This window comes from Panulirus ornatus, chromosome 33, assembly GCF_036320965.1.
Source record: "Panulirus ornatus isolate Po-2019 chromosome 33, ASM3632096v1, whole genome shotgun sequence".
Taxonomy (NCBI): domain Eukaryota; kingdom Metazoa; phylum Arthropoda; class Malacostraca; order Decapoda; family Palinuridae; genus Panulirus; species Panulirus ornatus.
The window spans coordinates 17,849,111-17,869,388 of NC_092256.1; the positions used below are offsets into that span (position 1 = coordinate 17,849,111).

The 20,278-nt window shown below is 45.0% G+C and overlaps 1 protein-coding gene across 8 annotated transcripts in view; it reads right to left on the reverse strand.

Annotated features, from left to right (window-relative positions):
* LOC139759514 (lysosomal alpha-glucosidase-like) overlaps window positions 1-20,278 on the reverse strand; it is a 34,541-nt gene that overhangs the window by 6,274 nt on the left and 7,989 nt on the right. For 5 of the 8 annotated variants that reach the window (XM_071681720.1, XM_071681718.1, XM_071681716.1 and 2 more), the window contains exons 3-8: window positions 13,113-13,281; window positions 10,402-11,349; window positions 10,005-10,230; window positions 8,185-8,392; window positions 6,435-6,655; window positions 3,332-3,533 (exon numbers count right to left, since the gene is read on the reverse strand). In XM_071681720.1, the coding sequence (XP_071537821.1) occupies window positions 3,332-3,533; window positions 6,435-6,655; window positions 8,185-8,392; window positions 10,005-10,230; window positions 10,402-11,349; window positions 13,113-13,281 (1,974 nt within the window). Of the gene's footprint in view, window positions 1-3,331; window positions 3,534-6,434; window positions 6,656-8,184; window positions 8,393-10,004; window positions 10,231-10,401; window positions 11,350-13,112; window positions 13,282-17,406; window positions 17,624-20,278 lie in introns of those variants that run through there. The other 3 variants (XM_071681722.1, XM_071681723.1, XM_071681724.1) reach the window with 3 other exon arrangements.

Sequence of the window (20,278 nt, forward strand, 5' to 3'; positions counted from 1 at the left end):
GTTCAAACCTCAATGGTCATAGAGTATCAATGTCAGGGGTTAAGATGGTTGTTGAATCAAGGGCACTGTAGTTGTAGAGGATCAGAAATCAGAGGCCAAGATGTGAAGGTCTTGAAAGAGAGGTATATTGTGGGGGTAACAGCTCCATGTCATGTTGTAGGAACTTCTGAGGTCACACTGCTTCAGAGTTCTGAAGATCATCCTCAACTGAGTTGGTGTTCCATCATATATAAAGATGTGGATATCAAGCTACACGTATTATAGTTACAGACTAAATTTCTTGGATACTCCTGAATTCCTGAGACATGCCTGAAGTCCTAGGGTATACCTGAGATCAATAACACGTCTGTTGTCCTGGCGCACGCTTGTTCGAAGCTGTACCGAACCCTTTTTGACACTGCCTCTCGAGACAGAGGCTTCGACACTGCTTCAAACAGACGCGCACCGGGAGGTTGGACATCGGCGATTCTGTAAACATACTGTTACCTAGCATTCCAATTTTCACCTTGTGTAAAAGCAGTCAGTATAACTAGCCTTAGCAAGCCTTGTTGATTCTAGTCATTTCATCTCAGTGCATTATATTTATCGTATCCGGATATCGCCCGGATGCTGTTTCACTCGGTTCCTTTATTCGGTGTCTCTGTTGTCCTTCTTCCATGTAGGTTCTCGGGTTTCCCTTCGCGTCTCTCCCTCTCCCTCTTTTCTACCTCCTTTCTCGCCATCTGGCTCCAATTAACGTCGGCCCCAAACATCTCATTGTCAGTGAGTTAACTGTCTAGATCGCTGAATAGGAAACAGATGGCTTGCGACTTCTCCATGTTATTCACACACACACACACACACACACATACACACACACACACACACACAGGTTTACAGACGCTGGAAAGTATGAGAAACATACTGAGTATAGGTTTTCTTCGCTGACGCCCGTTTTTGATAGCGTTCACGCACCCTTCTCTGGGATGAACAGTCTGATGCAGCTGTGAGAAAAGTGCTGTTATGGATAGCGTTTAGTGAATACGCAGACCATCCAGATAGGTTGGGAGAAGTGTTGACTGATGAAATTAGAATTAGAAATAGAAGGAAGATCCAAGAACAGACAGGGTTTTATAGAATATGATGAAGAAATCTGGCGTAGATTTGAATTGTGATACATGATAGCTTACTTACATACAAAGATATTTTGTGGTGTGAGATTCCTTTAAGTATCTCTCATTTAGGTTTGGTTTTCATGATTAATTGTCCTGAATGTACTATGAACCATATCACAATACTGTTAGTTCTAACCTCGCACACACCTCTACACACCTGAACACACCCTCATATATCTATTACTGTTTCAGAGTCTAACATCGTGTTCCACAGGGAAGGTCTCTCATATGTATTCTCACACACACAAGAATACATATTTCTATTAGATACAAAATATAAACAACGAATGGTTCACACATAAATGATGATGATGTATTATTGCTAATGGAAAAACTTAATTCTCTTCCACACACCCGACGAAACACGGGTTCGTTCAACTGTTTCGGACGAATTCAGATATACAACAAAAAAAAAGATTGTAAACGTAATGTTGCTGGTGAATATAAATGTAAATTTTTGATGATCATTTCTCTCTGCTTGGCCGCCCACCCGGAAGCAGTGATTAGATTGTGATAAATGTTTCCATTTGTTCGCCATAAGCAATGCTCATCCTGCCATTGCATGGCTAGATCTAATCATCACTCGATCGTATCATTTTGATAGAATTATAGGCGTTGTTTTGAGAGAGAGAGAGAGAGAGAGAGAGAGAGAGAGAGAGAGAGAGAGAGAGAGAGAGAGAGAGAGAATTCTATCTGCATTCAGCTTGTGTCTGGTGGATGGATGGCGGTATTACATAGCTTCTATATCCAGTCTAGATGGAGTGGATTCGATGGCTCTGTGAGGCAAGCAGAGTGGAGGTGGGAGATTTGCACTTAGCGACGACCACCTGCCGAGTTTGGCTGTGGAATACTACCATCGCAAGATGCGCAGCAGTCTACTGCGCCACATGATCTGGTCACTGTGTGTGGGCCGCTGTGATACCTGTTTCTTTCGCTACACCTCTCAGCTCTGAGACCCCTCTTGTCGTCGTCGTCGTCTTCCTCCCATTTCTTTTGTTTCTTGAGAGCCACGATCTAAAATTTCCCATCCCTCCTCCCCCCACCTCTCTCTCTCTCTCTCCCCAACCACCACCACCACCACCATCACCCACACCCCTTTCCTCTACCCGCTTTAGAAAAGAAAGCTCTTTTTTTTTTTCCTCCTACACTTCCCCCCAAAAGACCTACTCTCTGATAACATTTCGTCTTTTTTTCTTTTGTATCTATATTCTTCCCTGTCTTCCGGCTTAGGTTCGAGTGGAGGCGAAGGCTCTCGCCTAAAGTAATTGGAACCTCAGACCTAATATAGGACACGTTAATGATCTAATAATGTTTATAGCCAACTATTTTATCCATTACGGAGCATCTTTTTCTCACCCAGTTTCCTGGTAAACGAAGAGCACAGGAGACGTATACGAAATTAGCTTATGAAAGAAGATTGTGTCAGACCTTCCTCTCTTTTCTTCATTACTTTTTTCCTCTTCCATTTTCCTGAGAAATCGTGATGTCAAGGTAGATGTTATCAAGGTTTTCTTTAATTAAAAAGTAACCTATTTCACTTATTGCACTGACATATTTCTGGTAGATATTTCTACGATCATCTATGTACACTGGACTTTCCACTCCATTAAATGCTGTCTAGTGTAACATTAAAGTAAACGAACCAGTTTCGTTTACAAGAATTTATAGATGAAAGATCTGAAGGGAGATGTTTTATATTCTTTGTCCTTTGCGAAAGGATTCTATGTGCCATATGTAGGATTCATGATAACCTAAAGTGGGGATCCTGTGGTAGGATTAATGATATCCTAAAGACAAAGTGGGGATCCTGTGGTAGGATTAATGATATCCTACAGACAAAGTGGGGATCCTGTAGTAGGATTCCTTGTTGCGTCCTTTTCTAAGTGAGCAAATGACGAAGAACGAAATCCTGGAGAAGAGTTCTTTCAGCAGGAATGACTGGGTCATATCCTAAGTGACCACTACATGAAAAATGAAATCCTGAAGGAGGTTCCTCCGGCAGGATATCTGAGTTATTATCTTAAGTGACCAGTACATGAAAAGTGAAATCTTGAGGGAGGTTCCTCCGGCAGGATATCTGAGTTATATCCTAAGTGACCAATACATGAAAAATGAAATCCTGAAGGTGAAGAATAAGGAGACCTCCCGTGGGAGGACCCCTTACCCATAGCTCTTACCGCTGGTGTAGTTGACGCTGCCGCAGATGGGGACACCAACCATCGGTATCCCGTAGAGTCCGGCCTCCAGGATCTGCACCAGGCCCCTCTGCTGCGCCACGAAGTCCGGGGGATAGAAGCCCCCGAAGTAGCCCCCAAGCACCCCAGAGCCGGGATGTGTCGTCTGGCTCGTCAGGAGGGGACGTGTGGCTTTCCTTACGTGCTGGAGGAAAGGAGGAGGAAGAAATAGACACTGAGCATTAGGATGTTTACCGGGTAAAAGGACGGGGTAAAAACGCTCTTATGGAGTGGTAGGTTATGAGGTGGGATGCCATTATTTACGAGGTGGGGGAGGTGAGCTAAGAAACGCAGGGGCGTTAAGGGTGGTTACCTGTTATAAAAGGAAGGGGTAAAAGCGTTCTTATGGAGTGGTAGGTTGTTAGAGGTAGCACACTCTACTTGCTACTGAAGGCGAGGGGAAACACACAAGAGTATTAGGATGTTTACCTGGTGGTGGGGGGAGAAGAGAGAAGAAATGATAGAAGCGTTCTCCTGAGCTGAGGTCGTGGCCTATGCGACCTGAGGTTCGCGGCTTCCGCAGAGAGAGAGAGAGAGAGAGAGAGAGAGAGAGAGAGAGAGAGAGAGAGAGAGAGAGAGATAGGGAGGGAGTTCAGTGATCAGAGAGGAAGAGACCAGAGCGTTCAACTTGTCAGCCTGAAGAGTTAGAAAGCTTTAGGTAGAGACAAGAAATGATGACAGAATTCATTGGTTATCGGGACAGGAAACCTTATTAGTCATTGAATCTCAGTTAGTCTAGCTCCCCGACACACCCCATTAATTGATTAGTAATTTCTTCATCATTAACGAATCTATAAATTTATTTCCTCTTACTCGAACTCTCTGATATTTTTCCAGTACTGGAGAAGGTCAATAAACAAGGTAAACAGACTGTCCCAGATAGTCAATTTGATTCAAAGAAATTCTCCCTTTGTTCCTACGCCCGTGCATGAAGTAAACAACAGAGATACGAGTAGTGTTCACTAATTGAACAATGACGACCTTCAGTGTTCTTTGATCTCCTTCCGTGCGATGGGAAAGGCATCTGAACCTTTCTCGTTGGTCTTCTGTTTCCTCTTCTGTGTCTCTGGTTGTCATTTGACGACCTCGTTGTTTATTCGTCTTGTCCTCTTGTGTTAGTCTCTCTTGCTTAGTTACGGGTTGTGTTCTCCGCTCTTCTGTTATCTTGATCGTGCTGCAAGATGCACCCCGCTTGCCTTTTATCGGTTATTACCCCTTGAGTTATCGCCTGCTGTCTAAGAGAAATCAAATTTCCTCTTTCTCTTTCCTTGCCATATTGAATGATTCGTTTTCTGCTTCACCTGATTTTCTTCATTTCCTTTGTAGGCAGAAGACGGTAGCCACGAGAGACTGAATATATATATATATATATATATATATATATATATATATATATATATATATATATATATATATCCCTGGGGATAGGGGAGAAAGAATACTTCCCACGTATTCCCTGCGTGTCGTAGAAGGCGACTAAAAGGGGAGGGAGCGGGTGGCTGAAAATCCTCCCCTCTCGCTTTTTTTTTTTAATTTTCCAAAAGAGGGAACAGAGAAGGGGGCCAGGTGAGGATATTCCCTCAAAGGCCCAGTCCTCTGTTCTCACCGCTACCTCGTTAATGCGGGAAATGGCGAATAGTATAAAAAAAAAAAATATATATATATATATATATATATATATATATATATATATATATATATATATATATATATATATGATCACATATACTAACACTTTTGCTGAGTTTTCAAATATTAAGACTTCAAATTCCCCGACCCGGCTACGTAAGATAAACTAAATGCCTCATTCTGGCAAGAAGCCATAAAGACGTATATCCGCTTGATTCCGCACCTGCAGAACGACGTCAGTGTGTGTGTGTGTGTGTGTGTGTGTGTGTGTGTGTGCGTGTGACCTGATGCTTCGGGACAAGAAGGAGCGGAGGTGAGTTATCCGTGCCTCTCGCCTGGCTGCACCAGAGATGAGGATGATTGATTGATGTCTGTGCATCGCATAACTTCAGGGAAAGATTTCTCATACGCTCACAAGTATTAACTTTAATCCCTTGGTAACAACGACGGTAGGGACGATCGCTTGTGCACAACGGTAGGGACGATTGCTTGAGCACAACGGTAGGGACGATTGCTTGAGCACAACGGTAGGGACGATCGCTTGTGCACAACGGTAGGGACGATCGCTTGAGCACAACGGTAGGGACGATCGCTTGTGCACAACGGTAGGGACGATTGCTTGAGCACAACGGTAGGGACGATCGCTTGTGCACAACGGTAGGGACGATCGCTTGAGCACAACGGTAGGGACGATCGCTTGTGCACAACGGTAGGGACGATCGCTTGTGCACAACGGTAGGGACGATCGCTTGAGCACAACGGTAGGGACGATCGCTTGTGCACAACGGTAGGGACGATTGCTTGTGCACAACGGTAGGGACGATCGCTTGAGCACAACGGTAGGGACGATCGCTTGTGCACAACGGTAGGGACGATCGCTTGAGCACAACGGTAGGGACGATCGCTTGTGCACAACGGTAGGGACGATCGCTTGAGCACAACGGTAGGGACGATCGCTTGTGCACAACGGTAGGGACGATTGCTTCACCACAACGGTAGGGACGATTGCTTGAGCACAACGGTAGGGACGATCGCTTGAGCACAACGGTAGGGACGATTGCTTGAGCACAACGGTAGGGACGATCGCATGAGCACAACGGTAGGGACGATTGCTTGAGCACAACGGTAGGGACGATCGCATGAGCACAACGGTAGGGACGATCGCATGAGCACAACGGTAGGGACGATTGCTTGAGCACAACGGTAGGGACGATCGCATGAGCACAACGGTAGGGACGACCTGGTCTTTGACTTAACACCTTAAGGGTCTTACCCATGGGTCGTGCTGTCGTGCTCAAGGGTCGTACCGTCGTGCTCATGGTGTAGAATACCACACACACACACACACACACACACACACACACACACACACACACACGTCAGGAATCATCAGGACACATGAAACCTTCCTCAGTACCTCCATCATTTGGCGAACTCGCCGCTGGTGGTAGAGGCCGTACGTATTGTGGACTTCGAGGTGGGGTATCTGGAGTCCGTCGCCGTTGGGGCTCGTGTGCTGGGTAGCCTGGCATAGCGTCCCGGTGTTGAGGTCCCACAAGCCCTTCGGAAGAAAGGGAAGATCTGCCCTCGGACAGCAGTTCTCTGGTGTAGATGCGGTGCAGTTCGGCCCACTGGGATCTGTAATGGGAGTTCAAAGGGTTCTGTGAGGATGTTTAAGGGGTGAAGTCCTTAGTCTTCATCACTTCTCAGATCAGGATTTACGACAAGGGCTGGGAAGACTCCTTACATACCCCTTCCCTTTCCACCTCCCCTACTCTGCCTACTCTACCTCGATTCCTCTTCCTTTCTACATCACTCTCCCTCCTCTCACCACTCTACCTTCCTCCCACTGGCACCTCACCCTCTCCCTACTCTCCCCAAAGCCAGCCTTCGGGACAGCATGACAGATGGCCTCTGCTAAGATCCCTGGCGATTCCTCTTGTTATCCCTTGATCCCATCACACAGCATCGTGGCTTCTCCCTTCCTGATCGCTTCATCCTTCAAACCGCAGGCGGCAGACGACACTCCAGGCAGGACCTACCTGCCGACGCCATCCCCGAGGATGAGACAACCTCTGCCTCCGGGAATAGATAACACTTCAGGAGCTGTCGTCGCCATATGATATGAACCTCAGTTTCAGACAGAGGGTGAGACTCCAGAAACAGTCGTTGCCTTACCCCAAGGTTCAAATAACTTCGTCCCATCCCAGTCGACCCTCTCATCCTCCTCGTATGATCCCATCCCCATTGACCCTCTCCTCATGGCCCGACCAACGTCTTGAGCCACCTCTGAATACGTCAAACTAACCCCTGTCCTCTGATGTCTTAACTTCTCTTAGACACGTAACCATCTACCCATATCTGTGCCTACTGTATCTGAGATCCCCTGTAATCCTGTAACCTAGTCTTCTTAAGATTCGAAACGCCTCTTTGTGTGTGTGTGTGTGTGTGTTTAAAAGCGTTCCTGATATATAGTTCTTTCTCGATCGAAATTCCGTCACAATTAAGAGACCCTCCTACACCCAGGATCCACGAAATTAACATATAATTGTTACTTCTACTTATAACCCATCATATAACATCATTTAAATCTTAATTCCAAGTTAAGTACGGAGGGAAACCTCACTTAAATCTCGCATCTTGCCTCTGGGTTATATACACGAGAAAACCTCGCTGAACTCTTTAACTCAAGATTACGTATTCAAGAATAAGTTCATCATTGCTTACGTTACTAAGCTTATCATCAAAAGATCAGACAGTCTGGTTCTATCATTCCATATCTTGAGATTCCAGCAGCTTCCAGTCTACTCGAAAGCCATATACAAAGCGAGAGTGTGTTCTGGTCTTGGCCTGATCTTGAAGAACTGAAGACGAAGGTTCCAGATTTTATAGCTCAACCAACTGATCATCCAACCGATAACTCAACCAACCGATCATCCAACCGATAACTCAACCAACCGATCATCCAATCGATAACTCAACCAACCGATCATCCAACCGATAACTCAACCAACCGATCATCCAACCGATAACTCAACCAACCGATCATCCAACCGATAACTCAACCAACCGATCATCCAACCGATAACTCAACCAACCGATCATCCAACCGATAACTCATCCAACCCATCATCCAGCCGATAACTCAACCAACCGATATTACTCACCGATCCAAGCGGTGTAGTTCAGACCAGCTTGGTTTAAGGGAGTGTTCCTGAAGAGAAGGACGCCGTCAGCGTGTGAGTACAGCTCCGTGATGGTGGGGTCATTACGGAGCCACTTGAGAAACGAGTCCTCATCCAGGTAATCCGGGTAGGCGACCGCCTTCCCATCGACAGAGCCGTAGTAAGGTAGAGTTTCGTTAGCCTGGCTCACCTGAAGGGCAACATATCGACTTCATCAGTTTCCTCTAATTCTACCTTCATGTATACTGAGTTATTAAGACTTTTCCGCTCCTATCCAGTAGACGTGGCAGACTTCCTGAACGCTGCAGGAGCCCTATAGAAGAGACCTCTAGGGTAGGAAGTTAAGGTATAAAAAGGAGTGGAGAATAATTTGCAATTTCATTACCAAATGTGCCTTGAATATTCGTAGAAAGTAAACCTTTATCATGTGAATTATTTTAGCATATCTTTCAACAAAGAGAATTGGTTTATTTTTTACACGAGTCACCACTAAAATATCGTTTACACAAGTGTCAGTCATTTCAGAAACAGTCCACATCGAAAGTTGCAAACTGTTTCGGTAATCTGTATTAGTCTGGGTCGGTAGGGCAAAAGTATGGGGAGTTTTTTTATTTTTGGAATAGTTTGATATTACATTTCTCGGAAGATAGATTGTTGATTCTGTCTCAATAAAGGAAATCACGCTTCGAACCTTTCCGGAGCGCTTGCCACCGATGTCACAGAAGGATGTGTTTTGGGACCTAATTTTTGTGTTGTATTTTCCCCACAAAGCTTTATCCATCTAAGTGAATCGCGTGTGAAAAGTTTCAGGGCTTCTTTGCCACAATCGAGACAGCTGCATTGGTCTTCGAACCTGTTCTCATACTCTCATGTATTGCATCTTTTCTTCGCTGGAAATGAACCGCGGTTCGTTCGTCTGTCTTTTTTATGAAAAACTTTAATATTAGTTGAATGTTTCATCCATCCCTTATTACTCCTTTAACTACTAGCTTTCATTAATTTTCTTTTCAATTCAATACATTTTCTAAGCTACAGTTTCCTCTCGATTTCAAAGTCACGTCCACTAATGCTGTCTTATTCGCCAGTGTATGCGTTCAAAAAGGATGGTTCATTTCAAACTCCGAAGCCAAATGGATTTTGGCGTCCTTTGCCACGAACGATGAAAAGTAAACGAGTCCTGCAGGTCCTTATATCTTTTACTTTCGCATTAAGGAAAGTCAATATTCACACTCGTTACCTTCTCACGCGACGAAAAACCAGAGTCAAGCGGTATTTCATGGTTATATTACTGAATAAATCCTTTTTATTTATCTTCGTAAATGGTCATTAGATTTGCCCGGTTGCGTTCAGAGTTTAAAGTTGGCATTGGACTCTTCGTAGTGATATTTTTACACTCGGTACTTGGCATCAGCAGAGAGGTTTCCATTTTTAGCACCTCAGAATTTTGAACTAAAGGTATAGATTATATATTAAAGTTTTCGAGAAAATCAAGATGAAATCGTGCCGAGTTACATTCTGCAAAAATACTTTGACAAGAGATATGCATCAGAGATCTACATTACGAAAAGTCTTTCTAAATTTAGCAAAAGTATTTATAGCTCATATATATTCCAGAATTCTCTCTCTCCTCAGAAACTTAAGCTGGTATCAGACACTTCTATTAGAGCCTTATATGTAGATTTAGCAAAAATATATTGAGCGAAAATCATATATTTCTGATTTTCTCCTCGCCTTTAGAAGCTAGACTCAGACGCTTCTATTTTTGAACCTGAAGTAGATTCGAACCTTTTTACCCGACTCACCTCCATAAGAACCTGCTCATTTTGAGCCGCGTTGAAGGCGTCGCTCCCAACAGGAAGAAAAGGATACTGGACCAAAAGGAACTTCCTCCCGGCGTCCTTCATGTCTTCGATCCTTTGAAGCGCCTCTTGTGACAGCTCAGAGAAGGAGTTCGGATAGTTGAGCCGCGCGTCGATACAGTCGCTCTCGTAAGGGATTTTTGCTTCCTCCATTGCCTGAACGATGCTCCTAGGATGAAAGAGATACTCAAGATTATGAATCATTGCCGAGGAAACCACACAGTTAAAAGACAATATACCGTAAGATGATGATACTTATCATTTTACCTTCCACGTGGGTGAAAGACGTAGAAGAAAAACATATGATTAGAGGGGAAACTAGAAAAGCTCTTTTACTCACTCGTACTCCGATGAATTGGAGGAAGTTCGACACAAGTGGTAACCCAAGGCCCAGTACGGTGGCAGGGCCGGCAGACCCACCATCCTCGTGTACTGTCTCGTGACATCTCGAGGACTCGGGCCAGCCATGAGCCTCAGGTCCAGCGCCCCTCCGACAGCCCGGAACACCAGCGCTGGGATGGGCAGAACCCCGACCTCTACCGGAGCGGAGTTACGTAGGTACAGCCCATACATCTTCCCGGATCTCTCGAAGTTCATGAGGAACGGGTGAACGCCGTAGGTGGCGCCTGTTTTGGCCACGTCCTCGCGGCTGAAGAGCGCCCATCGATCTCGGTGGTCGAAGTTCGGCGAGAGTTCGATGTTATCCCTCTGGCCGAGACCGTAGAGATCACGTGTGGGTATCTTCGACGTGATTTCTATGTACTTCTCCCCATAGATCAACGGTCCGTACACCGTCTCTATCAAGGTTTCGTTCGTGGCGACGCGGAGGATCGTTATGTTAAACTCTCCGCCTTCCTTCTCCTCGACGATAACATCGAGCTGAGCATCAGCAGCATCTGCTGGCTGAAAATCGTCATCCACATACTCGTTGTTCGATGGGCTCCACAGAAGGAGACGCAGTAGGTCGTCGCCTTGTCGCTGGACCTTCATCTGCAGAGGCCAGGCAGTCGTGTTGAAGATCGTTTTGTCACGGAGGGAAGTGAGGTTTAAAGTTAACTCCTGTTGGTCGCCCATCTTGTAAGTAACTGGTTTTGAACGGATGGCTGATGACGATGATGATGACGATGATGACGACGACTTGGTCTTCTGGATGGTGTAGCCGTACTCTGATGGGACGGAGTGGAAACAGAGTGGGGCGTACACGTCACTCTGAATCATCACGTCGTAACAACAGCCAAGACTGTGACAGTGGTTCTCCCCGGGCACCGAACTTGGCAGACAGTCGAACCTAAAAAAAAAGAAAAAAAAAAGAGAGATGTAGCACCCCTAAAAAGACGATAAATAGATGACTAAACCAGAATAAATATGAACAAATGAAGTCATTGCGTAGTCATACTGTAATGTCTATTGTTAATGGAATGAGACACATGGAATGCAATAATAGATCACACATGACGTGTCCTAAATATCAGTTATAGGCACCAGGGATGATGAAAACTGGTGTCAGGATTCTCTTCTCTCCAAGGACGTTGAGGATGACAAAAGATTCTCCGTTGGATTCCGAATTAGCAAGAAAGAAACGTATTAGTTACCAAATACATTCAATGGAAAATGGTTGACGCGACGTGCGTTAGAGGCATTAATCATAGATCATTATGTCAATGCTAACACGGGGGACAAGTGTAATGATGGAACATTAACATGAGACGGTCGTGGATGAAGGGCGAGAGAACCCTATGTATAAATACATGAATATATAATATACATAATCAAGATGACACCCGGTGGATCAGCAAGTTTAAAATGGCATCAAATGCTTTAAAAATCAAAAATAAGAGGGTTAAGATTGACTCCGAGCGGAACGAGGGATTCTACCCTAAGTCAGAGCCTTGATGACTTTACGTAAGACGGGGATCACAGGACGGCTAAGGTGCTGTGGCACGGGAGAGTGGCAGTAGTCCTCCTCCTCTCCGAGGGAGACCCCCTCATTTCAGCAGCTGTGAAACGCCTGTTGGACAATACGGAGACGTCCCCAGGTGAACGTCGTCAGATTAATAGATGATGTCCGCACCAAGGTTCATGCGTATTATTAATTAGATCACTGAGGATTGTTACATCCAGGCGCAGCCAGGTGAGTCCTGTATTGTCGCTGCTGTTGATTACCAGCGTGTCTCTTAGTCGCCCTGCCATCAAAGGGCAGGAGGATCTTCCCATGTGTCCAGGAAGGAAATCCATTATCCCCGCCGGGGTATTATTATGTGTGTGTGTTTGTGTGTACCTGAGCGCGAGTACGACTTGGCTTGGAGATGAGCGGTCAGGATGCGAAGGTGGCATGGATGGGGTGGGAAGAGCAGTGGCGTGGGGCGAGAGAGAGAGAGAGAGAGAGAGAGAGAGAGAGAGAGAGAGAGAGAGAGAGGTGATGGAGTCAATAGAGTTAGAAGATAGTTATATGCGGAGTTAGGTGAGGGTGAGAGAAAAGAGAGAGCAAGTGATGGAGAGAGTAGAGAGAGAGAGAGAGAGAGAGAGAGAGAGAGAGAGAGAGAGAGAGAGGGGATACATTTACGTCCTATTTATGGAAATAACACGGCCGTTTTTTGTTGCTGAAAAGACACAAAGAGCAACTACACTGGCTCCTCACAATAATAACTTGTATCAAACATTCTCCTCTTGCTCCACCCGTGTGACACAGATCTAAGATACTTCGAAAATATATGAATTTTGGCTCGCTTTAATGTATACTGTGTAGGACTTAGACTCATATGCGCTTATTGAACTTCTATGGTAAAGTTATAGACGTGAAAGAATGATTCATATCTGTATATCCACGGAGAAAAATTGAACCCTTTACCTAAGAATCTAATACATACTGCTTGCCCTAACACAACATATCTACATCTATCCATCTACTTGCCCGCAATTCTCACCTTCGTCCATCCCTCTCCTGGCTTACTGACCCATGTGTTGTCACCTAAATACCCCTCATCACCCGCCGACAACCACACCACACACCCGCATACTCCCTCTCCCCACAACAACATCCCCTCGACTCACCTGTAAGATACGTTCAAGCCGCAGAACCCACGCGTCTCACTAGATGTTCCCGTGAAGGCGTAAGAAGCCAGGAGATAAGGGACGACCAAGCCGAGCAGGAGACACAGCAACAACACGTACAGCTGTCGTAATCTCTTGCCAAACATGATCCTGTCGCAGCAGGTGGGCTCTGGAAAGATGGGAGTAAGATGTACGAGCAGGGTGATGCTCCCTCATGGCCTTGTGACACGCAAGTGACTAGTTCTCAACAGCAGAAGAAAGCAGAGTAGTAGCTGTAGAAGAGAGAGTGGGTGAGGCGTGGAGTGGCGCAATGTCTCACGCTATGATACGTGAGGGTTGATACGTCAGGCTGCTGTAGACAAGACGTTGTTAAGTGAATGGTGAATTTAAGTAAGATTTTCAGATTTTTCTCTTGTTTCTAACTTGAAGACAAAAATCTCTATCGGTTCTCTTTCATGGTCGTCTCTTAGAAGCGTGACGTGCTAGAGCCCATCCCTAAAACAAGGACACCAGTTATCCTTCGGCCTATTACCCCATCATTCTTACTTTAATGTCTCCAAAGCCGTTGAGACTCTCCTTAATTTTCCTTTTCTTAAACACAGAATCTTGCTTCCATCTTCTCTTGTGTGACTCACTTTTGCTCCTCCTCTCTTGGGGACTTTAGTGAATCTTTTGCCTTCGTCCTCAATATCTTCTTTAGTGACAGGGTATGGCAGAAGTCTTCACTTTATGATCTCCCTTCCCTTGGTATTTCTGTTCGTTCGTTTTTGATGCATATTCTCGTGTAACTTCGCCCTCTTACACCGTCAACATTGGTGTATGTGTGTGTGTGTGTGTATGTGTGTGTGTATGTGTGTGTGCGTGTGTGTGTGTGTGTGTGTGTGTGTGCGTGTGTGTGTGTGTGTGTGTGTGTGTGTGTCCCTTAGGGTTCAGTCAAATCGCTTTTCCGTTTTCTTCTCTCCATGAATAATCTTTTTTCAGCCCCCAATCCTACTGACTCCTTCTTACCTTCTCTTCCCACCTGCCTCCAATACCCATTCCTTTTTCTAACACTGATCATATTCATTTTCTTCGATCCTGCCCATCATCCTTGAACGGGGAAGTAGTAACCTGATCAGATCCAGTGGTGCTTAAGGATTCAATTTCTGCTTAAATCTCTTTCTAAATCTCACTCGTTTCCTGATATTGAATTTCAGAACACCACAATTCAACCCTACAAGAACGTAAACATAGAGGGTATATCCAGATCCTTTATTCTACCCAGAAATCCCCTACTTAATGGATATTACAGAATCTGTTCCTCAAAATCTTGTTGTTATTTTGTATAGATACCGAAATTGGCTTTCTTTTCTGAGCAGCTGTTCCACATTTAGAGGGGTTCTAGTCTTCATAGTATGGACTACTGCTGTCACATCGCTGCTCTGGATCTTCTTTCAACATTCTCTTACCCAGAGTGTGCGTCCAGACCCACCGCCTCATCAACCTTCCTTTTAACACCTCTTTACTGTCATTCCTCTCCATCCGCCATGATGTTGCTCCCTTCTCTCTGTTCTGCACGTATCATCTCGGCCGCAGCTCTTATGAGCTGTCTGCGTGTCCTCCAACCACTACGACGTGACCCCTGCGAAACGCGTCTGGCTGCTGCTTCCCATACATTTTCTGTGGAGACCAACCACCTGAAGATTTACCGTTATGATATCGTTTTCTTTCCTCTGACCGCAAAACTTTGGAATATTCTTCTTTTGTCTATCTGGAAGCACCTGTGGAGCACAGAGTAATTTCCCCTACATTCACTTTCTCGTCCATTTTCATTTTCCTCCTCATTCCAGGCGGCCACAAAGAGGACTCATCTTTTATCCTAGCCAAGTCGGATATGACTTAAGAAGAGTATACACTACAAGACGTGGTGGAGGGGGGATCATATCAAAGGCATGACGTCAGTTTCCTCACGATAAAGCCAGCATCCAGATAACCCTTATCAGAGAGTTCTTTGAATTGAATTGATAATCTTTTAACTAGCCAAACAGGCTCGATATTTTTTTTTTCTCTTTTCCCTTTTTTAAATGATTGAAAGATGGACGATTATGGACGCTCGTGGCTTACTTCGATGTCCCCCTCGTCGAGAGGGAACTGTAAGAGGTACTATTGGGTTACTTCACCTGATAATGGAACCCGCCTGTTTTGAGGGGAAAACGGGTTGTCAAAAGAGGGTCGGGGGAAATACGGAGTTCTGTCGCTTCGTTATAGAGAGGGAGGGAGAGGGGGGAAGGGGGCACACACATCGACGCACGCAGTCCATGGTTCGTCATCAATGACGTATATTATCATCTACAGGATGTGTGTCATGGGGAATGGTGGGTGCTGTATGAGCCTCCCGGAGAAGGAGACGGCACGCAGGAAGATAGGTCTCCAAACCAGAAGCCAATGCAATGTCTGTAAGAGAGAGAGAGAGAGAGAGAGAGAGAGAGAGAGAGAGAGAGAGAGAGAGAGAGCATCAAAGCGAAGAGAAAGGGGTTTCCAGTTGAGAGATTTCAAAGAGGAATTGATACGTCGAATGAGGGGGTTTTTTATTGTTATCATTCTTTGATCTCTTCCTCTCAGGTAATGATTGATCATTATCCTAGTGCATCTGTAAGATTGAAGGGACTAGTATGTGCGTATGTGTGTGTGTGTGTGTGTGTGTGTGTGTGTGTGTGTGTGTGTGTGTGTGCGTGTGTGTAATATCAATCGAACTAGTGTGTGTACAAGATTAAGCGGATATGTACTTTTACAGCCTTCTCTGTGTGTATGCTCCGTGCTGGAGTATGATACTCACTTCTTCCCTCACACAGCGAGGCTGTGAAATGCTCCTCCCTCTTTTTAGACTCATCTCTCTTCCTGGAAACCTTCACAAGGTCTCAGGACACTCGCGTCTGCAAATACTGGAAGAGCGCCAGCTGAACCCCTCCTCCACCTTTTTCTGATCTTCGTACATCTATTTAACTCGCTGTGGCTCCGATTGGAACTATGATGTTAATCGCCAAGATGTGAAAGCCTGACCCAGCAATTTCCGTATAATGCGATATTCTGAGACTCGATTTCCGTCCACAATACCGCCCCACCATCATGATATTCTGACGATATTCCAGGTATTGCAAGATTTTGAAATTTGCGATAGTCTCTCACTACAATATCTAGTATTTTCTAGCTCTAACACAGCGATATTTTAGGACTAGGATTTTCTAGGATAATCGTCCGTACTACTTCGATATCTTCACCTTTTCAGTATTCTGACGCAGTGGGCATCAAACACTGACATCAGTATGTCGTCTTCATTCAACGTTGCTATCCTATGACACCAGAAAATTCTAACAGAGCAATAACTTAACACTGGTGCTATGTACTAATATAACTTTCTATGTAAACATATATATATCGTCCACCCAGCCATAGATTACTGTGATATTCAAAAAAAACTTCATTATCTCGTCACTTCAGTTGTTTTCCAGAACAATTAGATTCTGAGAATTCAGTTACTGCAGTAATAGTGTATTTAGATGAGGTTGTTCTAGTTTTTCTATATTGCAGCACTCAACACTACTGTCCTGCTCCATAACTGTCACACTGCACTTCTGTCCCTCCCTTTCCACCGTCTCATTTTGTAACAATGACAAACCCAACACTGTCATATTCCAACACTGTCGTATTGCAACGCTGTCTCATGCCAACACTGACGGAGCTAAAGGTGTGATATTCCAACACCGTCATATTCCAACACTGTCATATTCCAACGCTGTCACATTCCAGTTCTGTCTTTTTCTAACGCTGTCACAATGAACAGCTTCGATCTGCTAACACTGAAGAGTCCAGCACAACAGAGAGAATAAACAGGTAAACGGAACAACAGAATGTAAACCCTTGAGCATGACGGTACAACTCTTGAGCACGACGATACAACCCATGTGAATGACGGTACAATCTTTGAGCATGACGGTACAATCCCTTAGCACGACGATACAACCATTGTGAATGACGGTACAACCCTTGAGCATGACGTCACAACCCTTGAGTAAGACTGTTATAACCACTGAGTGTGATGCCCTCGCCCTTTGACCTGACCCCCGTCTATCATACCCAAGGGTCGTCCCGTCCTGCTCAAGGGCCGTACCGTCGTGCTTAAGGGTTGTACCGTCGTGCTCAAGGGTCGTACTCTCGGCCTCAAGGGTTGTCCCGTCGTGCTCAAGGATCGTACCGTCGTGCTCAAAGGTCGTACTCTCGTCCTCAAGGGTTGTACCGTCGCCCTTAAAGGTCGTACCGTCGTGCTCAAGGGTCGTACTCTCGTGCTCAAGGGTCGTACCGTCGTGCTCGAGGGGCGTACCTTCGCGCTCAACGAGTCGAGCAGGTCTCAGTCAGATTCTTAAGGGACCCCGCGTCCTTCGCTGAGACGCTGCTGGGGTGGTGGTCTTGGTCGGAGGAGCTCACGTAATGAGCAAGTTGCTTGCTTGGGGGCTGCAAGACCTCTGATAAGTCAACGACCTTATCATCACCATTGATAAGATTTAGCCAGTGACATGTGAAGACACAGCGACGTTGTTGTGAGTATCTATTGAGTGATTTCCTTCCTACTGACCTAATCCCTTTATCTCCTTTTACCTTTCGATGTCTCCCACAAAAAAAAGAAAAATTGTTTAGACAAGGTGTTGAGGATGGTGATTCGATGTGTGGTGACGTAATGTTGTGGAGGTTGGAGGAGGAGGAGGAGGAAGAAGAAGAGGAATGTCGTATTATAAAACGCTGGGTCATCTTTATTTTGGATGTTGGTGGTTGGGAAGGAAGATGAAGGTTTGAAGGCCTTCGTAAACTGGTAAGTTAGAGCGGAGATGCAGAGGTAGTAAGTGTTCCACGTTCCTCAGCAGATACCAGCTCTGTTTTGGATCGTCTGTTGATATCACTACAGGTATCAGACTTTTATCAATGTTTGCACCTGAGGAGGGAAAAAAATTATCAGGAACTTAAAGGTGTACAATTTCCCACGGCGATCGCGCCATCGTATGATGGTGAACTGTAATGATTGTGGCACAGATTTTGTAGGACACACACACACACACACACACACACATATATATATATATATATATAGAGAGAGAGAGAGAGAGAGAGAGAGAGAGAGAGAGAGAGAGAGAGAGGTCTTCCAGACGTCGACGTCAAACAAGGAACTGCACGCAGAGAGTCAGCAGGGAAGTGGTTAGCAGTTAAGAGCCAACAAGTAGGAGGGAAGAAATATAGGGAACAGAAGAAACAGGAAAGATGGTAGAGAACAGCAAGTAGAAGAAGCAGGTACGAGTGAGTAAATAGGGGAAACAAGCAGGTGGGAGAGAGCAAGTGAGGGATGAAGAAGCAGGACATATCCAGCAGGGGAAGCAGGTAGAAGACATTAGACTGAGGAAGAAACAAGCAGGGAGGGAGGAGGCTAAAGGAAGCAACAGGTAAAGGAGAGGGAGCAGATGAGAGACAGCAGACGGAGAGACACAGACAAGGAAGTATAAATAGATAAGGGCAGAAGAGAGTAGGTCAGTGGGCAACAGACACAGGAAGACAAGTAACAGGAACAAGAGAAAGGGCATACATGTCCTCTTTCCCACCCCCACATACCATACTTCCCTCAGGACAGATGAATAGTCTCCCCACATGCCCCACATCACCAAGGCTAGACAGACAGGCTCACCATGTACCAAACCTCACTTAGGGTAGACAGGTAGTCTGCCCACAGACCATGCACCTCACCCACAGCAAAACAGACAGGCTCCCTATATGCTACCAACCTCACCCATTTTCGTGTATTTGTCCTCAGCACCAGAGGTAAACACACGAGCCAAAAGGGAACGACGTGTAACACACGAGACCAATTAAGGCGTGAAAAGTAAGGGAGGGACAGGGTACGTCTGAGACCCCTCAGAACACAAGTGAGGAAGGGAGGGAGTGAAAGGGAGGAACGAGATGCCAATTAAATCAAGGAGGATGAAAGTCCCGCGGCACTGAAGCCTAGCAGAACCCATCAGGTCAGGACGGGTTTCGGGGGGGAAAAGGTGATATAGATGGGAGTCCAGTGATGGGCGGATTGATGGGACGATAGTCCTACAGGAGTTGTTGAGGGGGAAGAGGAGGTTACGTGAATAGTGTTGCTCAGACGTGACTGTCCGATGGCTGTAGATGTAACTGAAATACAATAATCACCAATGACAGAATACATCAGTCACCTGAGACAAAATACATTAGTCAACAATGACAGAATACATTAGTCAACAATGACAAAATACATCAATCACCAATGACAGAATACATCAGTCACCTGAGACAAAATACATTAATCAACAATGACAGAATACATTAGTCAACAATGACAAAATACATCAGTCACCTGAGACAAAATACATTAATCAACAATGACAGAATACATCAATCAACAATGACAAAATACATCAGTCACCTGAGACAAAATACATTAATCAACAATGACAAAATACATCAGTCAACAATGACAAAATACATTAGTCAACAATGACAAAAAACATTGATCAACAGTGACGGAATACATTAGTCAACAATGACAGAATACATTAGTCAACAATGCCAAAATACATCTGTCAACAGTGACAAAATACATCAGTCAAAAGAGACAATCACGACAATGAAGAAAATAAAGAAGTCTCAAATGTGAATTGGAAGACAACACACAGAACATATTCCTCATTCACAGTAACACAGCGAAACATTTTCACACGAGAACTGCAGAGTAAAAGACAAAATGTTCTATAATGAACACAAATCACACACATAACAATTATCTATTGATGTGAAAAGGCAGAATTGCCACTGATATCAGTTGACTGTGAATGAAGCTAATGCAACAGTAGTGTGAATGAAGGGTGAGTGGGGGATACAGTTCAATATGTGAATGAAGTGTGAGTGGGGGATATCATTCAATATGTGAATGAAGTGTGATTGGGGGATACCATTCAATATGTGAATGAAGTGTGAGTGGGGGATACAATTCAATATGTGAATGAAGTGTGAGTGGGGGATACAATTCAATATGTGAATGAAGTGTGAGTGGGGGATACAATTCAATATGTGAATGAAGTGTGAGTGGGGGATACAATTCAATATGTGAATGAAGTGTGAGTGGG